Below are 27,527 nucleotides of genomic sequence, written 5' to 3'. Positions count from 1 at the left end.
GATCCAGGATCATCTGAATCCTCCTCGCCTTCAGTGGAAGCTTGAGATGATGATGAGGGTGCCACATCCAAACCAGGATCTGACTGTCCTGAGTCTGCGGTCAGAGTGAGAAGACAATACCTCCTGCAGCTCGCTGGAGGGGTCAGACTGCATAATCATCTCTAAAACTTTACTACAAGTCAAGCCCTCTCGCATGTTGCTTGCTGCTCTTCTCACCATCAAATGACAAGCGTTTATATCCACTTGCTTTGTTTTTGTTTAGTCTGCATTTCTCACCATCAAAAGGCAGCAGATGCATAAATACACTTACTTTGTTTTTGTTTACTCCATGTAGTTTTGAGAGCTGAAGTGCATATTTTTATTTTCTCAGACGCATCAAGGTGAGTTCTCACTATTGGATCTCAGATGTTAAATGTATCCAAAGTTCGTTGGAGTTGTAGAAACTTGATGGTGTGTCTGATTAAAACACATGGAAAAAATACCAGTCCTTTGCTCTCTTTTATTTTCAGTTCAGGATGATAAAGTCTTAATTCACATGGAGCTGACACACATGATGCCAATGAACAGATGTTAATGGAGGGACAGGATAAACAGGATGTACAAGATGGTCTTTTTTAGTCATCAACGCATCCTAAGGAAAGGACATGGTTGGGTGTCCATTCCAACCACCACACCTCACCAATACAAAAGGAAAAAAGGGAGGAAGTGAGGTCTACTTATAGACCTTGCCCAGGGGGTGTATGGGTAATGTAGTGAAACTGACAAAAGGATTGTGGGATATGAAGTGCAAATATGTAAGGAGAAAGAAAAAAAAATAAATAAAAAGTATAATTAAAGGATCAAATTCACAACAGCCGCCCCCAAATACAGTCATGTATTTGCTATTACTCATCTATTTCAGGTAATGGAATCAACTTAGCAACTGGACGTACATACGTCTTTCCATTAATATCAATCTCAGCTACTCTGACACGTCCATCCTGACTAGGTAAGAGGCGTACTACCCTGCCAATGGGCCATGATGCTCTTGGGAGTTGAAAATCAATTACTAACACGACAGCAGAGTCATTTAGATTAGGGTTTTCTCGATTCCATTTTTGACGGAGCTGCTGACCTGGTAAGTAATGTCGGATAAAAGATGTCCAAAACTGGTCAACGAGGGCCTGGCTGTGGCGCCAAGATCTGCGGCCAAGGAGCTTAGTATTGGCATAAATCACCTGAGGTAAAGACGAATCTCGCCGCCCCATGAGGAGGAGATTTGGAGTAATGGGGTCGAGGTCTGAAATGTTTGAAGAGGCGTAACCAAGTGGCTTTGAATTTAACACTCCTTCAACTTCTGTCAAAACGGTCCGTAGGACTTCCTCTGATACGGTTTGACTGCCGAGTACCACCCGCAATGCTGTTTTAACAGAACGGACCTCTCTTTCCCATGACCCCCCAAAATGAGGAGCTTGCGGTGGATTAAACTTAAATTTGATCTGCTGCTTTTCCAATTTGTCTTGTAGCTCAGTGGGAAGGTTCTGGAAGGCTTCCTTTAACTCTCTTGCAGCTCCACGGAAATTGCTTCCCTGATCACAAAGAATCTCATACGGCCTACCTCTCCTGGATATGAAACGACGTAGGCCCATTAGAAAGCTGTCCACATCTAAACTGCTCAACAAATCAAGGTGCAGGCATCGAGTGGTCTGACACTTAAACAGAATGCCCCATCTCTTCTCTGTTCTACGGCCAATATTTACATGGAAGGGACCAAAACAGTCCATTCCGGTGGACCAAAAGGGAGGTTTGAACAACCGGAGCTTGGAGAGTGGAAGATCTGACATTTGAGGAATAGATGGCTTGGCTCTCCACTTCCTACATTGAAAACAAGACCACTGATGTTTTTTTACGGCTTGTCTCCCTCTAATTATCCAGTAATTGCGTCGAAGTTCTGAGAAAACTCTCTCTGGACCAGGATGGAAAAGTTTCTCGTCACAGTCCTTAATAATTAACTGGGTCAATGGATGTTTGGGGTCGAGGACGATTGGATGAACCATTCCAGGTTCCATATCCTCTACACGCCTGAGCTTACCGCCCACTACAATAAGTCCCGTTTCTTCATTGAATTCGGGAGAAAGTGTTAGGAGACAACTTTGAGGTTCAATGGGCTTTCCTTTCGTTAAACACTGATACTCGGAGGGAAAACTTTGTTGCTGGGCTTGTCTCAAAAGGAGATTTTGGACAGAAGAGGCGTCACAAGAGTCCTCACTATGTTGTCGCAGTAACACATTTGTTGCAAACTGTAACTCTGACCATGATTTAAAACGGGCAGGATCTGGGAGTACAATATCATCCAATTGTGTTAACCCACAAAAGAGTGGTTTACGAAGCTCAGGATCAGGACTATCAGATGTAGATACTAGATTTTTGGGCCATTCATCTGGAGGAAATTTCAGAAACGTTGGACCTTGTCGCCATCTATGATCAGGTTTGGCTAGCTCTACAAGAGTTTTGCCTCTCGTAATGTCATCTGCTGGATTCTGTGCAGATGGAATATATCTCCAAGAAGAGGGGTCAGTGAGCTCTAATATTTCAGTGACTCTATTAGCTACAAAAACTTTGTAACGGCAGGAGAGGGAATGCAGCCAAGACAAGACAGTTGTCGAGTCGGACCATAAGACAATATTTGTCAAAGGATGAGTCAATTCATTCTGCAGGAGTTTACAAAGCTGTGCACCTGTTAGAGCAGCGCAAAGTTCAAGACGAGGGATGGATATTTGCTTTTTTGGGGCAACTCGAGATCTTGCCATGATGAAGGAAGTATGTACCACACCCTTGTCAGTTCCCATTCGCAAATAGGCTACAGACCCGTATGCGCTCTCTGAGGCGTCGCAAAATATATGCAACTCTCTGGATGTGATTTGGTCGGAAGGTAAACTTAGATAACAACGTGGAAGCTGTATTAATGACAGGTCAGGGAGCTCAGTTTCCCAAGCCTTCCAGGCCTGTTGAATAGGATTTGGCATAAGGGGATCATCCCAGCCCCGGGACTTCATCCAGCATTGTTGTATGATGACTTTAGCTCGCGTTGTAAAGGGGGTTATGTAACCCAATGGGTCATACTGACTGGCGAGAACTTTATATATATTACGCAGGGTTGTTGTCTTATACTCCACTGTTCGGGATCGATACCCTAATGAATCAGAGGGACAGTGCCAACTCAGACCCAGAGCTCCTTCTTTGGGATCTAAACTGTCTTGATTGATCCACAGTTCAGCATTCTCAGACCTGGCTTCAGGAGGGAGATGTCGGACAACACCAGGCTGGTTACTTGCCCACTGTCTAATTTCAAATCCTCCACTCATCAGTAAAGAACGCATTCGGTCTAAGAAGTTCTTAGCAGATTGCACATTTGGGAAACTCTCTAAGCAGTTGTCAACATAGAATGACTGAAGTACAGAGCTCGCTATATCTTCATACCCCTCTTGGTGATCATGGACATGCCTTTGTAGAGCATATGTTGCGCAACATGGACTACATACCGTGCCAAAGGGCAAAACTTGCCATTCGTAGATGTCAGGTGGATTTGTGCTCTGCATATTGCGCCACAGGAAGCGTAGGAGAGAACGGTCTTCTGGTAATAGCCTAACTTGATGGAACATGGATTTTATATCCCCACTAATGGCCACTGGGCACTGACGAAACCGGAGTAGGACACCAAGTAAGGAAGGGCCCAACTGTGGACCAGGAAGAAGTTGACTGTTAAGTGACACACCTTTATATTGATAGGAACAATTGAAGACTATTCTCCTTTTTCCGTTATGCTCCACAATATGATGAGGAATATACCACGATTCATCAGATGAATCATGGGGAAGTTCCACTTTGGAAACATAACCGGATTCCTCCAACTTAGCAATCTCTTGGTTGTACACAGCAGCAGTTTTAGGATTTCTCTGGAGGCGTCGTTCGATACATCTGAGAGAAGACATAACTGCATTTGGTGTGGTCCGCAGCTTTATGGCGGAAGAAGCGCGCAATAACGGAGTGGCATATCTTTTCACACCATCCACATCAACTTTTTTAGACTTAGAGGCCAACAATTCCATAGCTGCCTGATCTTGCTTAGACCTAGTAATGACTTTCTCATTCCTGAAAGGAAGGATGTCTACTTTCCATAATTTCTCCACATCATGGCGAAGTTCTTCTAGGGGATTAGCGATGGTAAAAAGACACTGAGTCTCATCAGTGTTAGGAATCGGTATTGGGCCTTGAAGTACCCATCCTAACCTGGTCTGTATTGCAGCTGGAGATTTAGGAGGCCCGAAATACACCTGATCAATGGGATTTATCAGGTGTGGATAGTCTGCACCGATAAGAACAAGTGGTTGGACATTAGAGAAGGCTGGAAGGGGTAAGTCTCGAAGATGTCTGAAACGTCTCTGCAAGATCTCAACAGGATACGTCTGTTCTGCCAGTCCCAATCTAGCAGCAGAAAAGGCATTGGAAATGGAATACTTCTTTTCTGGATTGGTCATGGAAGATATTTCAAAGGTTACAGAAGAACCTTCAAGTGCAAGGGTATCTTGACGTACAGTTCTAACAATTAGGGACTCAGGTACCCCATTGAGGCCCAAAGACTCAGATGCTTGAGGTAGCAACATGGTACGTTCTGATCCATCATCTAAGATGGCATAGGTTTGCAAGGATCTTCCTTTATAATGGAGAAGTACTTCAACAACTTTAAGCAAGACCCTACCAGAACCTCCAAGGCGACTAAGATAGAATGTACCGTTATCTTGGTCACGACAATTAACTCCATGAAGGATACCAAGATGTCTGCCTTTGCACTGTGGACAGGGTTTCTTCAAGTCACAGTTGACAGCTAGATGGTTAAGCCCGCATCTCCAACATCTTTTGTTCTCTCTAATCCATGCATCCTTCCTGGTGTCTTCTAGAGATTTAAAAGAGGGGCACAGGCCAATGAAATGATCTCTACTGGAACAATAGGCGCATGAATATTTGGAACTCCATTCTCCATCTCTCACATTCTGGGGTTGCTTATTAATGGATCTTGGCACAACAGAATTACTGTTAACTCCGTACAAGACTGTTCGAGTGTTAATGGAAGTCTTTGGTTGAGGTTTACTCAGGAATGGTTTTGGAAAGTCACTAACCTGATCAGCCATTGCTTGACACTCAGCTTCTTCTTGGAGCCAAGCGGAAAAGCTAATCAGGTTGTAGCTTTGACCCTTTAGGATTGTACGGGCATAACGGGCAAAGTTGGTCACATGCTCTGTGGGCAGTTTACTGAGTAGTTGCTGTACATGAGAAGCACAGGACAATTCAGATTTAACTTGGTCTTGGCCCGAAGATTGGAGCATGCCAACCAAAGCTCGAACCTTTAATGCGAAGCTACTAAATGCTCTGCTGTCACCTGGTCTCACCCTGGGGAGAGCTAGAATGGCTTTGATTTCTCTCAAAACTAGTTGGTGAGGTTGCCCATATTTCTGCTGTAGGGCAAAAAGAGCCATACTGTAAGGCCTAGGATCGTTAGCATAAGCTAAAGCTAGATCACGAGCTGGAGAAAATTTTAAATGATCTAACAAGATATGGAATTTGTAATGTTCTGGCTCATGAGGTGACAACAAATTTGTCAATGCTAGCTGCAACATTGCAAATTCTTGGGGATCATCATTAACCAGGAAAGGAAAGGTAGGTCCCTGAACACGAGAAGTAGGATAGGAAGGAACAGGATATGATGCATAATATGGTTGGGAATATGGATAAGGATGAAGGAATGGAATTGCAGTTGACTGGGTAGTGGGAACAATTGGTTGAATATGTGGGGCAGGAGGTTGTACAACATCATTCCCTACCTGGCCTACAGATTGCATGTGAGGGCCTACATTAGCTGAGGCTACATGAGGAATTGCCGAGCTAGAGGTTGGTCCTAATGGCTGTGAATACTGAGAAACAGCATACCGAGGCTGTGGAGGTAACTGTGCTGATGTTACTTGTGAGGATAACTGAGAATGAACCATGGCAGAGGAAAATGAACTACATGGTAAAACTGGTTGTGGTGGACCAGTTGGTTGTACCAACACTGGTGATGTTTGCACTTGAGGGGACTGACAATTAGAAGGCCCAGGAACCAATGGAACAATAGAAGGTTGTAACATACTAAATTGTAGTTGTGATGCTATATCATGTGTGTGCATCTGTTGGGGTGGACTACGTAACAATGAGGAAGGAGGAAGAGGCAGAGAACTAGGCCTACTAAATGGAAGCAGTGAAGGAACAGTTGAGGAATTACATTTCTCACATGTAGGTTTCTTTTCAGCTGTCTTAATACATGCACACAATTCTTGAACAATAGATGGATTAACTAAGGCATTATCATCATCATCAGAAGCATCATCAAAAGACTCAGAAAATTCAGAATGTCTGGAAGAAACTACTAACTGTGACATTTTAGACATCATCTCACCAAGCATACCCTTAAGTCCAAGTATTTCTTGTTTAACATCCATATCGAGCAAATCATGTTGAGGCTGTTCACAAGGAGCCAATGAGCTTGGGGAATGTCTTAAAGGTGGATTTTCATACTGAGTTTGGTGATGATCACTTACAACTAGTGTTGGTGAGGGAGGCGGAGGAGGACCATATTCTCTCACCATACAGTCAACAAAACGGGCAGGAGGTCTTCTGCTTCTTAGGCTGCGCCGGATTGCAGGTCTTGCATGGTAATCCATTCCACCAAATTTCTATCTCCGGCTCGAAGGACCATATATTGGATCTCAGATGTTAAATGTATCCAAAGTTCGTTGGAGTTGTAGAAACTTGATGGTGTGTCTGATTAAAACACATGGAAAAAATACCAGTCCTTTGCTCTCTTTTATTTTCAGTTCAGGATGATAAAGTCTTAATTCACATGGAGCTGACACACATGATGCCAATGAACAGATGTTAATGGAGGGACAGGATAAACAGGATGTACAAGATGGTCTTTTTTAGTCATCAACGCATCCTAAGGAAAGGACATGGTTGGGTGTCCATTCCAACCACCACACCTCACCAATACAAAAGGAAAAAAGGGAGGAAGTGAGGTCTACTTATAGACCTTGCCCAGGGGGTGTATGGGTAATGTAGTGAAACTGACAAAAGGATTGTGGGATATGAAGTGCAAATATGTAAGGAGAAAGAAAAAAAAATAAATAAAAAGTATAATTAAAGGATCAAATTCACAACACTCACACTCTCTCACACACTCACGCACACCCACACACACATATAATATGCTATTATACTCCATATAACTGCATGTAAAAGCCAGAAACTAAGCTTTTTTTTGCACAGGCCTGTCTAAAGGGTTAAATGGTTCCACCTGGTTATCAACAGTAAAAATTACAAATTTTACCTCTTCCCAACAGGGAAAACCATCAACAATCAAAAATTAGGGATGTCCCGATACCACTTTTTCACTTCCGATACCGATACCGATGCCGCACCTTTGGCTTTTGCCGATACCGATATTAGTCCGATATTTTTTTTTTTCGTTATTTTATAGGTTTAACTTTGTGAAAGACAAAACAAAACAAACACAAAAGTAAACATAATACATATCTTTGGAAAGCTGAGAAACTCGTGATTCGAACGACGTAAACCATTTTAAGATACAATCAACACAGCGGGCACAATCTGTCTCTTTGTCAGACCACCAACAGCCAAAACAAACCAACACAAACTGGAAGAAACTCACCAATTAGCCATCTGTTAGTCCACATTCCAACAAAAATGGTTTGGTTTCACTGTAAAGCGTCCATACAATCCAATTTGAAGAAGTTTTTAGTCCAAAACAATTGTATATATGAATAAACATCCATGGAATGTAAATAGTAGCATTTCGCGTTAGCCGACAGCGCTATCACAACTTCGACGCACTAATGCTACGTTCACACCGGACGCGAATAGGGCGTCAGGCGCGAATGATTTCAATGTTAAGTCAATGCAAGAAAAATTCCTGCGGCGCGAATGAGGCGTGGAGCGCGGCGCGGAAGACGCGAATACGCCTCATTCGCGCGTCAAGTTGGCGCGAATGGCGCGAATTGAGCGTTGTGCATTCACGCGTTTGACGCGAATTCGCGTCTGCCGCCCGAGTTGAAAAATCTGAACTTTGGCGTGAATTCGCGCCGCGTTAACCAATCAGGAGCCTAGCTGCTTGCTCACGTGGTGAAGTGTCTGGATGCTTCAATAAATTATTTTGTTAATATGACTAAATGCATGGTGGGATTATACACAACAAAGCAAATGTTTCATCACTTAAAACATTATTTCTATATGGAGACATGTTCATTTTGTATTGAATGTTATTCATTCCATATCTAGAAATAGTATTATGTTGTAAAGACAGACATCCCAAGTCTCCCGGAAGTTCCGGGAGTCTCCCGCATATTGATAGCGTCTCCCTGATGCCCGCAAATTAGTTCAAATCTCCCGGAATCTAGAGCGAGACATACTGCGCGCATAACATACATAGCGCGCTATATATATATATATCAACATATGTGCATGCATACATTCGTGTCTGGACGTGAGAGAGAGAAAAAAAATCACAGGACAGGTTAATAACTTTTGAAGGCTGGCTCTATTTATTATCAAAACAAAAATAAATGACAGCTAGATTAGATGGATGAGGAGCCGGGCGAGGGTGATCCTCGCTCAGATGCGGGACAACAGGTCATCAAACTGGGCGCGTGACAGGCGGAAGTACCGCTGACAGCGGCCGTCATCCAGCGCAGCTCCTGGAGCGAGCAAATGGTGAAACTCGCCAAACGGTTCGGCTCCGAAGGGTCCGGTGGACACAAATATACGGCGACGATGATCCCCACGCCGCTGTTCTGCTATCCAGAGTAAATACAGAGCGGTAACTCTCTTGATGAATGCTCGGTCGACATAAAAACAATGACCGCCAACGGATTTTGATTCTGACGCGCGTCACGCGCGTAAATTTCGCTTCAAACTTTACGCGCGCCAGTTTCGCTCTCTCTTTGAGTGACAGTTTATCTATCCAGTTGCAATAGAGAATGAAATGACGCTATTTTCTGATAGCCAATGAATTTCTGAAAAGACTGAAATGCAGCTTTTGTGGAATCATCCGATTACATTAGAATCCGTGCGCAAAAGCGAGAGTGATTCTCTGCGCGCGTGTGCTTAAACACAACAATCATCACGTGACAGGCTGCGCCGCTAAACTGGATATCGCTCATATTTTTTTCTCCCCTCCGATCTCCGATCTAGCGTTCTGGGCCGGTATCGGCGCGATACCGATGCCGTGGATCGGATCGGGACATCCCTATCAAAAATGCATGATTTTATGGTGTCATGGCTTTGCAATCAAAAAATGTGGTTATAATGGAAGTCAATGGGGCAAAAACAGCCACGAACAGTAAATGAGGGAGAAAAAGTTAAAATCTGATGCTACACAAAAACTAACAATGCATCAAAACCAATGTTGTTTCTAATCTTTGACATGTCCAAGACTGTGATAAAAGGTGAAAAAAAATCCAGTCCACAATCATATTTTATATTGAAAATAAGTCATTTTCTGTTTTTTTTTTTCCCAAATCAGTGACATCATTTATGAATTTGGCAATTAAAGAGTTAAAATCCTGATTTTTTTTTTAAACATTTAGTAGTTTTGATCAGGACTGAGGTCGGTTAATAGATTTATGCAAAAAAAATTGAAAAAAATATTTATCTGATACATTTTTACAGCAGTTTAAAGTAGTGGCTTTTTTCAGCCACGAACATAACGAAAGGGTAGTGAATTTGCCCAGAGTGTACTGTTGAGTTTTTGAAAAATTTCAAAGCATTTTCCCAAAATATGTGTCAAAATAAGATTTGTCACCAAAAATCATTCCATTTGCTGAAACAAAGAAAAAGTTACGGCCAAATTAAGACTATAAAATACCCCTTAGTGGCTGAAAAAAGCCACAACAGCACATAAGGGTTAATTATGACATACTGAAAACTTAGTAATCTTTTTTCTGTGAAATGTGACATTGGGTTTGTTTAGGGTCGGAATTATTGGTTTTGCTTGCAAAACTTTTCGAATGTTTAGGCCTAATGCTCAAAACTAACCGGTAGCACTTTTACAATCCTGTTCCCCATGTTCAATACAATAACTGGGCACTAACTATTGGTACTAACCCTGAACCCCAAACCTAACCATAACCCATGTAGTTACCATATATTACCAGTACTTTCTACACTGCAAGTACATGGAAGTGCACGTACTGTAAAATAAGGTTCAACCTAATAACTCCCTAATAGACTAAAAAAATTGAATAAGAATGGGCATGATTTGTCTGGGGCACCCCAGGAATAAGTAACATATATAATGTAACAGTAGCTGTTTATATGACCTGGGGGTCTCTCAGACTCCAAACACAACACAAGGGTTAATGTAGAGGTCCAATTAATTTATTAAGCTAATGTTTTGTGTAGCAGAACCGACCCCGGATTTTTGCTGATACACAGAGAAACAACCCCTGTCGAGAACTAATCCACAAACTTTCCACTTTCATCAGGCAATAATCAGTGAAATAATGGCGCTGACCTCAACCCAAATGGAATTCAGCAGAACCTAAAGTGGAAGGATTATAACTCTTATTGCTGGCTAAACAGCGGGGCAAAGCTGCCTTCCTGATACTGTACTGCTGTGTGCTTGGATGGGGGGTCACTCTCTGTGTGAACAACATGCCAGACTGTTCCTCCTGTGAGAGGAATGGTTTCATTCCACACTCAGTATGGATCCGACAGATTAAGAAAGAGTGGCAGTTATGAAAAAGCAAAACCTAATTCATTACCCTGTTTTGTTTTTTGAGCTTGGAACTGAATGTTATCAGGAACTAAAGGCTGTTGTGTACTGGCAGCCACTGCTTAGCATATCCTCTACAAATCACCGGTGACACCCACATGAAACAATACATGATCCATCACTATATTCCACATGCAGATTAAAAATTGTGTAACATGTCATATTGCAACTAAGTAGATCTGAACGATCACTCATTAAAAGATTGAGATCTCTATTCAAACACCCGCACAATCTTATTCCTATATGGCAGTGGTTCCCAATCCTGGTCCTGGCGACCCACAGCTTTGCATAGTTTGTATATATCCCTCATTTAACACACCGGATTCAGATCATCATCTTGTTAAGAAAGAGCTCTGAACTGAACTGGGTGTATCAGAGAAAGGAGACATATAAAAGATGTGCAGAGCTGTGGGTCCCCAGGACCAGGACTGGGAACCACTGCTATATGGCAACGATTTTTTTTAAACATTTGACAAAATCACACCGGAAGATTCAAATCTGTGTTTGCGCTGCCACTGAGTCAGCGAGAGCAGTTGTCATGTTAGGTATGAAGCTTATTATTTTAATTGTTATAGACTGTATGTAGCTCCGCCCCTTTTCAGCATTACGTTTATTGTGTTTTGTCTTCCGGTTTGTATTTCCACAGAACGCAAGATTTATGAATGAACCGGTCTACTGACATTTGTTCTGACATCCGCTTCAAATATTACAATGCTCATAATAACTTTCATTAACTTTACAACAAGTAAATTCACTTCACCAGCTAATTACTATTCGACAGCGATGCCAAAGATTTATAAAGAGCTACCACGAAAACAGCTCAATGACCAAATTTTTAAGATGGCTGCAAGCTTGTTTCTAGGGTGCACTAGGTCTGTTACACGGCTCTGTGGAATACTTGATTCTGATTGGTCAATCGCACCATCCATCGGTTAGTTATTCCCAATAACAACAGGTTTTGAAAGATTCTTCTGTACACTGTAATGGATTATAAGATAAGAAACAGGTGCGATTTTAAAAATGGCTTTATCTCCAAATCAATATCTCTCATTCACATAATTATTTAGTGGTATGATCATATGACTGTTGGTCGCGTCAACCCACGGCCTAAAAAAACAGCGGCAACTCTGTAATAGTAGCCCAATTCTGCAATGAAAACCACGTACTTGGGAACACTGGCAACAAGTGCAAAACAATAAAAAAAATATACTTTCTTATTCAATCACTGATTAAATTCAGATTTGTTCGATTAACCCAGTAATGACACAAGTGAAGTATTTATTAGCAATTCATATTTTGTCAGAACATCTAGTAAGTAACTAGTAAGTATTTGGTTTAGTTGTCTGTCCAGAATCGTGAGAGAATCGTTATCTACATTCGAAAAAAAAAAGTGATTTATCCAAACTCGTGCAGCTCTACAACAAAGCACACAAATAGAGAACCAAAAAAAAAAATTTTGAAGTACACCTGAAAAAAAAAAGCAAGACTGAAATTGCAGGAAGAGATACTGCATTTTGATTGCTGGTAAACTGAGGGGCTGAATTGATTCAAAAGCTGCAAAGCTATGCTTAAGTGCTGGTGGTGTACAGAGAGATCTTCTTAATATGGCACTGACTGAGTGCTCAACACATTAGAAAGGATTTTCTGAACTCTTAGTTCTGCATAGATTTCGTAGATTCCCCCTAACCTCAGGGAAACTGATCGGCCTTTTAGTACACAAAAAGATCTTGCTGTTTTGTGCATACGGCAGAGAGCCACTGGCCCCTGAAACTCGTCTCCATCGCTGGAAACCTCTCCAGCAAAATGAGTGCCTACACAACACATTAGCTGTACGAGACGGAAACGAGAGAGCGCAGTGAAAACAACCCTGCACGAAACAAACCAGACTGAATGATTATCTAAGGTTGGCTTAGTTGGACGGAAAAAAACACAGAATTCCCCACAACCCCCCGCTGACAGGCACGACCATCATTTCTGGAGAGCATGTGTTTCAACTCAGAGCGGCCGGTGGGCTGTTTCATCGGCACTCAGTAACAAAGTCAACATGAAAGCGCGAGTGGGGGGTGAGTATAAGGGGATCTGAGATGGAGAGATGAATGGACAGAGGAGAGCAGGGGCTCAAAATAGGAGGGAAAGGGAAAGGTCTTGAACAAACACAAGCTTAAGGCACAGTGGACACAGGAAGAGACTGAGAAAGAAAAACTAACATGTTATATCGCTTGAAAACAGGCTGTAAACAAGACAGCAAAAAGAATTCCATATAAATTCATAGTAAGCAAAAAACTGTAATGCTAGTGCGTGCGTTAAAGCAGGGATCTGTATATTATGGAAATGACTTGCTGTTTGCGAGAGTCTGATTTCATGCCACGTCTGTCTGATTCCAGACCTGCGACACTCGGTCCAACAAACCAAAGCACCACGTAGAACTGAACAGAGAATGACTTTAAAATTTATTTTCTAAATGACAGAGAAATCAGACCGCAGAATAGTCATTTAAATTGGAACTGAACACATTAGAATTTAATTTTTAGAAGTTAATTAAATAATCAATGTTTAAAATGCAACAAAATACTATTTGTTAATTTATTCATATTTTAACATCTTATAAATCAAATGACATTAATCAATAAATGCTATGAAATTTACAATGAAACATATAGAATATTATACAATGCTACTAAATTACATACACACCATCATTTTTTAAAATTAATGATGTATATGCTCGATTATCATTATGATTAATACATCATTCATATGAAATATATATAATTATTTTTATATGAATGAGTCATGTAATTATTCATTTTTGTTTGGTCACATTACATTTTTTTTTTTTTTTTTTTTTTAAGTAAACTGTTCCCTTTTTGCTATATCAAGACAACCCAGGATTTTACTAATGGGAGGATCCAGGGAATTAACATAATACCTATCCAGCACTGCAAAGGCCAGTTTGTTTCTGGCTGGGTTAAGTGTGTCTCCCTCCATCACTCTGACTTTGGTTGACAGGGAGAGGAGGGGATGTAATACTGAAATGAAAAAAACAAAAAAAACATTCTCCTGTCAGTCTGAAGAGTGTGTGTGAACTAATTCCTATAATGGTGTGACTGAGAGCCAGGAGATTACAAAGAGGCATTTCGATAATGCTGCCACTGCACCGTTCAACAAAATTGATAATTAAAAGCTGAATTAAGCAAAATATTGCTTATATAAGTCCCAAGTGATCAGCTAATGCTGTGCTGTTCTTCCAAGTCTGTCATCTCTCTCTCTCTCCTTAAATCTCTATTCCTTCTTCTTCTTTCTCTCTCATTGTCTTTTAAGCCCTGCCTTTATAATAAGTCTGGTGCAACAGAAGGGATTGTTCCCTTTTCTGAGCTTCACAATCTCTGTGCTCTGGGATAATGCTGATTCTAAGTCCCTTCCTAAAAACTTCTCAGACTCTATCATCTGAGGAGGAGGCATAAAACTTACTCCTTTGTGATAATCAAACAAAAAAGTTTGAGACCAAAGTGGAGAATCTGGGGTTCCCAATTTAACATCATAATAAAGTTTTTAGTTTAATTAAAGCAAAAAAGAGAAACATAACAAATATATTTTGGAATATACATCAAGTTAACAATTTTAACCATTCAAACTTTCATATTCCAAATTTCGTTTAATTGAAATCTGTGTTAATTTAGGAATATCAATATTGGACTTTATATGGGCATATAATACAATATAATAATATTGAATTGCTATTCAAAACCAGCCCAATCATGTTTCAGGGGATAAAAAAAGCGTTCCAGGGGGTAAAAATGTAGGTCTTGGTCACTTCAACTCACAGACTAAAAAAAAACAACCCGCAGCTGCAGAATAAAAGTAGTCCAATTCCGTGAAAACCCCCCAAAAAACGCATACTTGGCAACACTGAATAATATCTAAAAATTTGGTATCCTGAGTTCCCTTTTGAGGAAACTCGAACTGTGTCAATGACGACACTTTGGGGAACGGCCTTGCCGTAACGCATCTAAAGTATAGGCTTGTTTGAGATGAGCAAAATCTGCGCAGAACTGATCACCGGTGATCACCGCGAGATGCATGCCGGTTAGAAATGTGTCCGAGTGCAGTCCACCATGCTCTGATGTCATGCTGAAACTCTCGCGACTGCAAGTTGCATCTGTCTGATTCTGCAATCGCGCACAGTTTCTCTCTACCGGCTGCGCTGATCAAAATAAAACTTTCTAAATTAGTTAAGTTTGTGATTATAACAACAAGTGATAATGTGAGTGGTACTATGAATGATAATTACAGCTGAAATAGACAAAGATACTGATAATGTAATTCTGTTCAATATATTTGCCTAATGTAACACACATTAGGTACAGCTCAAGAAATTAAAGAAACTCATTAGCCATAAAAGTATGTCACTGCTTGAAATTATGTAGTAATGCTTTTGATAATGTGTGCATGTGAAGACCAATGTGATTTGGAGTGAAAATTTCCAGGAATTTGGACTCCATTTCCACTTATTGATTGTGTGTGCTAGAGTGCTGAGGCAGCAGCGCTGCAGGAGGGAGTGTGTTGGCTCTAATGGGCGGCAATTTTTAGAGAGGCTCAGGCCTCTGGAGACCTGCAGATCTTTAGTCAGCTTGTGATCGGCACAGCCACGGTCACTGCGTTTCGACTGGGGTTGAGTCACTGCATCTGCACCTGATGCTTTCTTCATATAGGATGGGAAAAGACATGTATCCAAATACACAAATATTTTGTTTACAATCCCAGGTGAAAAAGGACTGTAATACAGCGATTTCACACAGCCGTTTTCAGAAATCGAAATCGAGGCTCTGGTAGGAAGAAAAACAGAAATGGTGCCTTTAATCACAGGAGAGTCGCAAATGCTGGCATATTTTTGTGTTTAATGTAGAAGATGTATGAGTTTTAAAACTGTATATACATTTCTTTCATACTTTAGACTATATAAAGTGAAATTCATTTATAAATATTTATATATAAATATTAGGGCTGTCAGTTTAATGCATTATTAACGGCGTTAACGCAAACCCATTTTTTATCACGTGATTAACTGTCTTTTTGGCCTAGCAAACTTTTTTTTTTCATATGCTTTTGCAATAGGATGTGAAACCCATTCATTTCAATGGCGAGTTATCTACGACATTAATGCGATTAAATATTTTAATCGTTTAAAGGCACTAATATATATATATATATATATATATATATATATATATAAAATTCAGAAAGTAACAAAAGAAGCAGGAACAAAGTATATACATATCATATATTAGATATTAACATCCAATAGTGTAAAACATGGCAGCAGCTTCAGGTTGGTAGTCCAAGGCATTGTTGTCTATCTGTACTTCCGGAGTTCTTCCCACCGGAGCCTCGCTTTCGATTTCAAAATAGTGGCTGCATGAAATCAGCGTATATAAACACAGACTGTAATTTGTAGATAACTAGATGTCATCTAAAAGTTTGGAGGCTAGAGAGGAAAAGGCTTTAGAAAATATGAACATGTGTACTTTAGTAAGGACAATATTTGGGAAAAAAAACTTGGTTAGCTAAATAAATGTGTCATGAACAATTTGGTTTTCCATCAACTTCCTCTTTGCAGCCATCTAATATAGCTATAATCCAATTTCTGGAAATTGCTCCCAACACAGGCTTTCTCATTTCCACCCACACAGAAGAAGCAAGTTTGCTCCTGGATGGATGATGTGTCCTCCCCCAACCTTCAGTAAAAACACCCACAACAGCAGTTCTCAACCAAGGCACCTGGACCCACTAGGGGGCATCAGCAAACTTGCAAGGGGACCTTTAAGATAACTTAAAGAGATAGTTCACCCAAAAATGACAATTCTAAATGAAAAAGTCATGTAGGTCTAGTTATGATGAGCTCTAACGCAGGAATGCAATTACATGATATTTTTAAATCTAAAACAAATCATTGGGCGTTAGTGATAGTGTCACACATTTACACATAGTGGTTTAAAGGGATAGGTCACACACAACAAAATAATTTGTCAAATACTTTGCCCTGTTTTTGTTTATATGGCTCTCTTTTAAAGGGACTACAACTACAAGAGGAGATTATTCTCTGAAGATTACTTAAGCTATTTTTGTCCATACAATGAAAGTCAGAGGGGTCCAAAATAACACTGAATGCGACTGAATTTCATTGGAAAGAAAGACAGAGACATTTTTCAAAACATCATCTTTTGTGTTCCAAAAGAAAGAAAATCATACAGGTTTGGAAAGACATGAGGGCAAGTACATTTTCGTTTTGGGGTGAACTATCCTTCTAATGTGATAACATTGCTTGGGTAGTGTAATTGTAGTGTCCTCTCATTCCAAAATTAGACCATCATTCAACCATGAGTGAGTGGCATGCGAGTGGAGCCCCAAATGCAGAATCAATTGGAGTGTCTATTTTTCACTATTGTCCTGAAGTATGTAGTTCCTGGTCTTTGTCTCGCTCTCACTTCTAGACCACTTGTTCTCAACCCAGGCCTGGCCAATAGATTGTATTTCACCTACATAGAGGAAATGGAACGGTTCGAGCGGGACAGACAGGTCTGTGTGTGTAGTGGCACTGAAGGACGGCCTCTCCTGAGCACACAGGTAACAAACCATAGCATGTCGGAGTCGGACCGTACTGCACTGCACTATAAACATAATTTGCTCTGAGCTCATAGCTACACACTCCATCTCCCACTCTCGAACCAACTGGCTGGCTGTGATTTCAGCCATTTCCTGGCTTAGTTTTTCCTTACAATGCAGCAAAACGTTTAAATGTAGCCTGATGTGTATGGTCACCGCCTTATTTGGGGTTTTAATTCTTTTTTCCCTTTACTGTGGTTCTTTAGCTAAAAAGATTATTCTAAACCTACAGTATATGAGTTTCTTTCTGGGAACTAATGCTTTCAAACTTTAAAAAGAGCACAAAGAAAGAATTAAAAAAACAGACTATATGTTAAGACTTCTTAAGAAATACCATAGATTTCTGTGACAAACAGACTCGCTGAAAAGATTACATTTTTGAAAGTAGTAGTCTGATTCTTGAATGATTCAGTCACTAAGTTTAACCAGTCTGAATGATTCGTTCAAGAATAAGAGTGATTCATTTCACTGACTCAAGGATCCGTCAGCAGCTGTTAACAGTTCAATGGATGGGAACATTATCAGTAAATAATGGACTAATAATAACTAATAGTTACATTTCAGTTGGTTTCTCACCAAAAATTATTGCACATTTTGAATTACTAATATAGCACATGGCCATATGGGCCATTTTTATGATTCTTGTAGGTCCTTTCTAAAGCTTGAAAGGTCCAGTCCCCATTCATTGTAATTGCAAGGGGGGAAAAAAAAACACCAATATTTTCTTCAAAATTTCCACGTTTGTATTCTGGAAGAAAGTCAAATGTTTTTTGTAGTTTAAAAAGGGGGAGTAGACGATGCCACCATTTTTATTTTGGGGTGAACTGGCCCTTTAATCACGCTTTTTCATATATGTTTGTTTAATTGATGAGAACTGGCACTTGGCTGTTTCATCCGTTGCTCTTCCACCCTCCCCGTCTTTCTCTGCAATTTCCCTGCCACATGCTCTTTTGCTCTCCTCCACTCCCCCCATCCTGCAGCATAGCGCAGTCGCTGTCGGCCTACTCAACCCCAGAGACCTTCAACCACAAATGCCCTGCAGTGTCCACACTCTGCCCAATTACAAAAAAATGTCCATTTTCCCCCATTCAAATAGATCTGTGATTTAAGCCACCTAACCACCTTATGATACCCTAACTATCAAAACTAAAAGGCATGCTGCATCCTAAAACACCTTTTTGGTCCAAAAATTTACAAAAACTATTAAGGGGAAAAAGTTCTGAGAAACAAAATCATAACATTATGACTTAAAGTAGTAATATTTTAAGAATAAAGTCATAATTACAAGGAAAAAAGTACAGTAGTATTTCTATTGTGATAATCACACCTTTTCTCATAATACGAAATATTTCTAATTCATTCACATAATATTATGCTTTTAATTTGTAATTCTTGATATCTTTGAATTTTTTGTACATTTTAATGTGTCTCTAAAATGTTGTTGTAGCATCCTGATCCGTCATCAGTCCCCCACAATTATGTATGAAGAACAGATTTGTGGTAACGGCATAAGCAAAGAGAAGCAACCCTCTGTGAGTTACCGATATGAATACTATGAAGCCACAGGCCAAAGATGAAGAACCACATACACATAAATAAACCCTGTGTGTTCCAGAAGTCATCATCCCTGGATTTATTGATCTTTTGTTCCTGAGTACGGAAAAGGATTTTCGACATCTTAAGAGACCTGAACACGGCACACTATAACATGCAGGAAAACACAAAAGTGTCCAGATATTATGGAAGTATAAGTATGCACAAAAAGCAAACTCAAGCACGTACACACAGTCAGTCACTTGGACACGTATGCCATAAAACTTCCAGTCTGAACTTCCAGTCATGACAGTACATTTTCACCTTCACACCCTCCCATTTCGCTATATCAGATGCATTCCCAGGAGACAGGCTGAGTAAGAAAAGTTGAACGGTCACACAGTTATAAGCATGCGCACATGCTGAGGTCGGAGGACTAAATGCCACTCCATAATCTGGTGAAATGACCAGATTTGGTGCATTTAGATGACTATAAAAAGCGAAAGTAGGCATAAAAAAATGCAAAATGTACTAGCGATAGCAGTCTCATGCTCCAGAGCGTCTGAGTAAGAGGCTTACCACTCTATTAATGCTGTCTGTATGATGGTGAGGGAATTGAGTGGCATTGCACAAGCCACAGCATTCCTGCCCGGCTGCTCCCAAAAGCCTTCCTACCGCAACCCCGGCCTCTCTCCCTTGTCCTCTTGCCATGTTCCACCACAGATGCAAAACCACTGCGCAAAACCAAGACTGTCGCTATCTAGTTTCCTGGCTTAGGCTCTGCTGACACTACAAATAAGGGGTAAAAGAGATGTAAATTACACCCCAGACTAGAGACCTGAGTCAACCCCGACATCACCTCTCACTGCTGACGCAATCACCCAGACGGACCCTGACTGTTGATATAGAGTGGAAGAGAGGAGGGGGTCACTAACAGAGTGAACAATGAGCTTGGCGATTCCTGATGACTCAGATTTATCTTTCCGCTGTCAGCTTTAGAAAGCACCACAGAATCCTGAGTGTGAACGTCATTGATACAAGAGAGAGATGCATGAGTGAGCTAGAGTGTGTGCAGAGTGACTCGCCAATGGATCGGTAACTTTATTAGGAACTGTAACACAAGATTAAATCAAATTGTGAGAATGATATTTAACACACGCTGATGTAAACTATGCGAGCGAATCAAATCAAACATGTAGAAAGCATTGAATACAGAAAATCTCTACCATGACTAAACCAAACAACTTTTAACTTGGAAAAAAAGGAATAGCTCACCCAAAAATGAAAATCATTTTATCACCTTCATGCCTTTCCAAATTCAAGGAACAAAAAAAAAGTAAGTCAATTATTTTGTCAATACAATGAATGTACAATTGGGTAGAATGGACTTTGAAGGGTTTTAAACATTCTTCAAAATATACTTTTGTGTTCCACAAAAGAAAAAGAAATTAATACAAAAAGAAAAAAAAAAGATTTTTTTTTGTTAACTATCCCTTTAATTTCTCATTTAGCAAGCAATAAAATACTATAATGCAGCTGGTTACAACAAACACTTGGCAATAATTAATTTATAATTACAATAATTGGCTTTCTTAAGGAGCTTAAGGAGTTTGTTGCAACTGGGTCTAAAGCTTTAGCATTTTGATATACGATGTAACGACAGGAGGTCAAATAATCACTGTCTACATTTTTGCATTGCAGTTGAGTGTGTTAAGGGGAACACTTTTAAAAACAATGACATCATATGGCAAAAAGTGGACAAATTCCCTTGGCCAAAGCTCATCCACAGGGACAGATAGAAACGGATGAACAGAGAGACTCAACAAAAGTAACATGCTTTATAAAGAACGATGTTAAAGAGGCCATTCAGAAACATCTTGCAGCACAAACACAAACAAAACCTGATGCCAATCGACCAAGTAATCAATCAATTAATCTAGTGTTCACCCAAAATCACCTAGTGAGACCTAGTGAGCATGGTTTTGCATGTTTTTACTGTAGTATTTGCATATGTGTGTAGATAGAATCTATGGCGTCTATATACAATCTAAAGAAGAGTTCTGTTGTGTTTATCTGAGTCCATTATGAAGATCTCTACAAAGTAATATTGAGCAATCTGCATCTTTTTCAATCGCCGCCCTGGGCAACAATAACATCCTGATCATGTGGGCACACATGCAGGTGGAGAAAACCAACAGCACCTGTTTTCTACACAGGATAATTAAGTAAGAGAATAACAGAAGAACTGGCATCCCAATAAGATGAGCACACTCTCCATACACATTGTTTCGGTCCATAAACATCTGAAGTTATTCTTTCAAATTACTTTGTGTCTGTACCTCACATTCCATCACAAAACACAGCATGCGCATGTGACAATGAATGAGCGTGTAGGAGGACCTCCCTGTGTGTAAGCTTTTATCTGCCTATAGCAGCATTTGGTTCATGAGGCAGGATTTTTGGGTCCAGATGCCACTGATTGGATGGCTCATGGAGATTGTTCCAGAAAAGAAGCCCTGCAGTACGAGCGTGTTCACGTGGCACAGCCTGTGTGTGTGCACGGATCTCCACAATTATGATCATTAGAAGCAAAAAAGAAAAAAAAAAACATCTCCCTGAAGATGCCTGCATCCCCCACTCCTACTGTACCCACACATGATCACAGCAGAGCATCATGCATTGCAGAGTGCACAGAAAATATTTTTAGTCTTTTTATACAGACCTCCCACAGTCCTTTCAATACAATCGATAACTTGACGCAACAATAACAACATCTGAACATCCTTAAAAGTTACATTTCCTTGAGAAACAAAATAGCAAAGATATTTATGTAATATATATATATATATATATATATATATATATATATATATATTAAAGGCTGTGTTGCAGGTTAACCACCACTGATGATTAATGGGAACATAAATCACTCAAGATATATATATGTCATTTTTAAAATGTCAAGGCGGGCTTTGGTAAATTCTCTCCCTAAGGTGACGCAATGCAATGCATTGTGGGGGAAAACAAGAGAATTGTTGCAATCGTTGGAAAAAGATAGTACCTACTTCTTCGTATTATATTCTGTTTTGTGATACCCGACATCATAAAATACAACAGATAACAATTTTAAACGTTTATTACAAGAAAATTGCACAAATTCAATGAAAATCTAACCCTACAACACGGCCTTTAAGAATGTTTTTAAAAACAACGAATGCTCTCTATATTTTCATTATAATGATTTTGTATTTTGCCTCATTTCTCAGTTATATTTCCTAGCTTATGGGAGTCACTAACTGTATGGGAAGATCTCTGCTTTTGTGTAATACCTAAAAATGATGATGCTTCCAGTGACTCATAGGTGATTTATGGTTAACATGACTGATTGCACCCTGTATATAGTATGTGCAGACCAATAATGGCTGTTAAGCCTCCGGCGCAAATTTTCTTTCCTTCCCATGTCTCTCTGTTTTCTTCTAAGACACATTGCCATGGCAACTAAACCCCAAAGGATGAGAGTTGGGGACAACCACACAAAAGAAAAGCTGTCAGAAAGACACGTTATGGGCATCGACTGACATATGCATGCACACACACGTCTGAAAGTTCACTTTACAACGTGAGCTTGTTATAACTCACATCAAAGTCACACTGAAGCCAATCATTGTCGTTCAGTTCAAGAGATTGACTGACTGACTGTGAAAATGCCGGGCACCATCAACTGAGTGAAGGAGTCAGCAAAACCTGCATTTGTTTACATGTAGGAATTTTTCTTTCTTTCTTTTTTGGTCTTTATTTCTCTCAGTATTAAAGTTATCATTAATTATTAATCAACGTACCATGGTTGGTGTTACCATCTGCTATTAGATCACAGATCACTTCTTTGTTTCATTAGAAATACTATGGTATTTAAAGGAACACTCCGACTTTTTGGGACTTTAGCCTATTCACCTTACCCCCCAGAGTTAGATAAGTCCATACATACCTTTTTCATCTCCGTGCGTGCTATAAGTCTGTTTGACGCACCCACCGCTAGCCTAGCTTAGCACAAAGACTGGATGTGAATGGTTGCAGCTTTCATACTAATCCAAATGAGTGACAAAATAACGCAAACGTTTTCCTATTTACATGTTGTGATTTGTATAGTCACATAATGTACAAATAACAAAGTCAAATGAGACACAGACATCTTTTAACCGTATAAATACTATATTTTCTGAAGGGGAAGCACTGCTACTTGGGCAGAGTGATAACAATCACCTGAGACGCACTGTGACGAGGAGCAGAGAGTTCGCTTCGCTCAGCGTTGGAATAAAGAGTCAGCAATTACTAACGTTAGATAGAAAAGCATAGTTTATCATGGGTGTTTGCTTTATTGTATGAGCTGTGACAATAAACAGGGGAGACCAGGTAATGCAGTACCATGTTTCATTGATTTCCAACCAAAAACGCATCCAGATTTATAAATATCCCATGAATAAATAATTATTATTACAGGAATCAATATATTTTAAATGCAATTTATTAGCTGAACCAAATGTATTCAACAGTAAATACATTTGCCTATATAATATACAGTATTGCATTACTATAGGATAGAATAAGGGGAAAGTAATAGCACAAATTGTTTTTGCACAATCAACTCACAGCCTATCGTACCCTTTTGCACGCTCAAGTTCGTTATTTCCGTGGTTATTTCAAATTTAGGCTACTAGGCGCGCCGCGCGCAGGGTGCAAGTTCAACGCGGTAAACGCGCTCGTTTTTTTTCCCCAAGCGCGTCCGCACCGCATCAAGATAAAAACATATTCATACCCTAATCATATAATAGTGTCACTAACGTTACATTAGATCTGGCTAAAGGCACTGTTACAGTAGGTCATCTAAAAACATAACGGAACACTTACCTCAGCCGCAGGTAATCCAATTGTCCTGTCTGTGCTATCGATGGGATGGCCGTATCCTTCAGCACATTATGGTCCGTGTGGCAAATTCCATTTTTTCAAAATAGTCGTCCTCATTGAAATGTACCGAGCAAACATAATGTCCCTTGATAATCTTAGGTGTGTTTGGATAAATATCCAGAGTAAGTTAGCCATTTCTTCATCCAGTCAGCGTTTTTAGTTGGAATTCTGTGAAACATGGTATTACCTCCCGTTTACAGTCGCAGCTATTTACAATAGAGCGAAAACCCATGACTCTAAACTACGCTTTTACTATATATAAATTGCTGACTCTATTACCCAAACACCGAGCGAACTCTCCGCTCCTCACCACAGCGTGTCTCCGGTGATGCGGTTATTACGCCGTCAAAGTAGCAGTGCTTCGCCTTCAGAGAATAGTTCCCAGGTTTTATACGGTTAAAAGATGTCTGTGTCTCATTTGACTTTGTTATTTGTACATTATGTGACTATACAAATCACAACATGTAAATAGGAAAACGTTTGCGTTATTTTGTCACTCATTTGGATTAGTATGAAAGCTGCAACCAGTCACATCGAGTCTTTGTGCTAAGCTAGGCTAGCGGTGGGTGCGTCAAACAGACTTATAGCACGCACGGAGATGAAAAAGGTATGTATGGACTTATCTAACTCTGGGGGGTAAGGTGAATAGGCTAAAGTCCCAAAAAGTCGGAGTGTTCCTTTAACACATTTATGGGCATGAAGCAGGAGATAATAAACATGTTTTATAGACATGTGTCATGGTATTAACATCTGATAACTTTCTGTGTTCCTTACAAAATCTACTGTGATGTACCATGGTATAGTGGGATCTAATGGTGATACCTAGTGCTTTTATATGGTACTTTGAGGCCAGGGTACTTCCAAGAATACCATAGTACTAACATAGGAAACTCCCAAAACACTATATAGTACCATGGTAAGTGCTGCTTATGTCTGTCCATCTGTCTGCCAGTCAGTCAGGATGGAAAAATGAAAGAAAGAGAGATCTAGAGATCATCTATCCTAAATCATATTAGATATGGACAGATATTAATTAGGATGAATGGATAGATATGATTTATGATAGAGGGCTATACCTAGTTTATATGCCCATAGAAGAAGAATATTGTGAAAAATTAGCATGCTTTTTGGAGATGTACCATGACATTTTGGTATTCTTTAAGTATCTAGGAGTACAATATAAATACCATATTATGAGAATTTTGTAAAGACATCAACACTAATACCATGTAAATTTCAATGTATCATGGTTTTAACATACCATATTGGACCATGGTACTATAATACATTTTTCAAGGTTTCTTCTTTTCTTCACAAAATACCATATATATATATATATATAATATATATATATATATATAATATATATATATATATATATATATATACTATGGTATTTTGTGAAGAAAAGAAGATGATTGTACTTTGATATATATATGTATATGTATATGTATATATATATATATATATATATATATATATATATATATATATATATATATATATGAAGAGTTCAGATGCAAAAGCCTCTAAGTGCCATTTGAAATTTTCTTCTAGAATGATAATTTTTATCAAGCTTGTATATTTAAGTTCAGTGATTTCACTTAAATGGCAATGATAATTACCTATTAATTGTTATTTAAGTGAAATTACTGAACATAAATATACAAGTTTGATAAAAATCATCATTAAAGAAGAAAATTTCAAATGGCATTTAGAGGCTTTTGCATCTGAACTCTTCATATATATATATCAAAGTACAATCATTAGAACATGGAACCTCTAACTCGTAAGCATTCTTTCTCCCCGTGTTTCTTTTTCTAATTAAACCAGCATTGGGCCTCATATGGCACTTAGATCAGCAGTTTAAGCCGAAAAACCACAGGAGTGAAATAACTAACAAAGCTTAACGCTGAAGCAGCATACTTTGTGTTCAAAAATGAAAGCACACAATGTCCGCTTTAGAAGTACTGTCCGTTACATGTATTTCATTTCCGCCCAAGGTCAGAAGTATCTGTATACAGACATGTATTTCTTAGTAAGTCGCTGGCGTGTTGCATAAGAGGATAACACGCTGGATTTCATAAACAAGCTATTATTCTCATGCTCGCTCTGAGCCTTAGCAAGGAGCATCTGTCCTTTTTTTGTATTCTGTGTACATGGAGTCAAGCTGCTGTTGGTCCAAGAGGTTAAAGGGTTAGTTCACCCAAAAATGAAAACTCTGTCAGTATTTACTCGCCCTCATGTCGTTCCAATCCTCTATGTGTTTATTTGTTCTGCTGAACACAAAGTAAGATATTTGGAAGAATGTTTTAATCAAACAAAATCTCATTCCCCATTGACTTCCATAGTATGTATTTTTTCCTACTATGGTAGTCAATGGGGCATGAGATCTGTTTGATTAAAACATTCTTCCAAATATCTTCCTTTGTGTATAGCACAACAAATAAACACATAGAGGTTTGGAACGACATGAGGGTGAGTAAATACTAACAGAATTTTCATTTTTGGGTGAACTAACCCTTTAAAGACCCGTTTCTGTTTCTACAATGTGTTTGTTCGCTACAAGAAAATATGTCTACCAATGCCGTCCGTGGAAAACTCTTGAGACCTCAAGACACAGGGACTGCCAGGAGTGACAGAGAGACCTTTGTTGTGAAATCAATTCAATAATGCACCTCTAAAATACACATCAACGGTAAATGAAAACTCTCCTCTTTCCACCAAGATAAACCACAGAAGCATGTTGCTCATTCTGGCATTTGTATAGTTGTGAATCACGGCACAATTTAGAGCAGAGATTAGCTATGTTCAAAGAACTGTGGAATTCAGAAGAACGATGTCCTCCCTCTTTCTTTTTTTCTAAACAAGGCATGGAATGCACTCCTGCGTCTAATAACTTGTCCCCTCAAGCTCCTCGTCCTTACACTGATGCAAACACAATGCTGCTCAAGCACCTCGGTGCAGGAAACAAGGTGGGAAATGTCTGTGGGGGTTCCAAGGGGTCAATGTTTAGATGGTAACTACACCATCCGATTAGCCAAATGACATTTGCAGCTTCAAAAGGACTGTGGTCACATGAGCAAACATGGCAGATTTCAAATCACACTTACAAGGATTCCCACTGAGCAGCAGCCTTTAAGATGAATGGGAATGTTAACGGATGATTTTTTTCCACATAGTATGATTGACCTTCTTGGGGAGGTCGGGGTCAGAGACGGAAAGAAAGAGAGAGTGAAAGGCTGAGGAAAAGCAAAGGTGAATATAGTTGAGGAGGTTATTGCATCCAGCTGTGGACAGAAGTGTATTTTAGCATGGTTCAGGGGAGAGAGTCTGAATGTGAGATTTGCCCCTGGAATGATCTTAATGCTCCACTTGACATTCACATTCCTCACAGGCATATCATACAACTTTCTGCCCAATTTTCAGCTGAGGCTATTTCTTCATTCTGCTGGAGGAGCTGAATGTGAGTAAGAGACTGAGTAAGAGATGGAAAGAGTGAGAGATG

General features: G+C 39.7%; 2 protein-coding genes across 6 annotated transcripts in view; both read right to left on the bottom strand.

Moving 5' to 3' along the window:
* arhgef25a (Rho guanine nucleotide exchange factor 25a) overlaps window positions 1-27,527 on the bottom strand; it is an 86,538-nt gene that overhangs the window by 30,076 nt on the left and 28,935 nt on the right. The gene's annotated exons all lie outside the window — the stretch shown is intronic.
* On the bottom strand, window positions 394-7,224 carry LOC148970640 (uncharacterized). Its single transcript, XM_089124368.1, has one exon. It carries the CDS (start codon window positions 6,732-6,734, stop codon window positions 885-887), a length of 5,850 nt encoding a protein of 1,949 aa, XP_088980494.1. The 5' UTR covers window positions 6,735-7,224; the 3' UTR covers window positions 394-884.

The sequence above is a fragment of the Pimephales promelas genome, chromosome 20, assembly GCF_988280905.1.
Source record: "Pimephales promelas chromosome 20, fPimPro1.hap1.1, whole genome shotgun sequence".
NCBI classification, from domain to species: domain Eukaryota; kingdom Metazoa; phylum Chordata; class Actinopteri; order Cypriniformes; family Leuciscidae; genus Pimephales; species Pimephales promelas.
This window is presented reverse-complemented; position numbering and strand designations above follow the sequence as displayed.

Coding starts and splice junctions, on each gene's coding strand:
- LOC148970640 (XM_089124368.1), bottom strand. CDS start 6,734: ATGGATTACCATGCAAGACCTGCAATCCGGCGCAGCCTAAGAAGCAGA.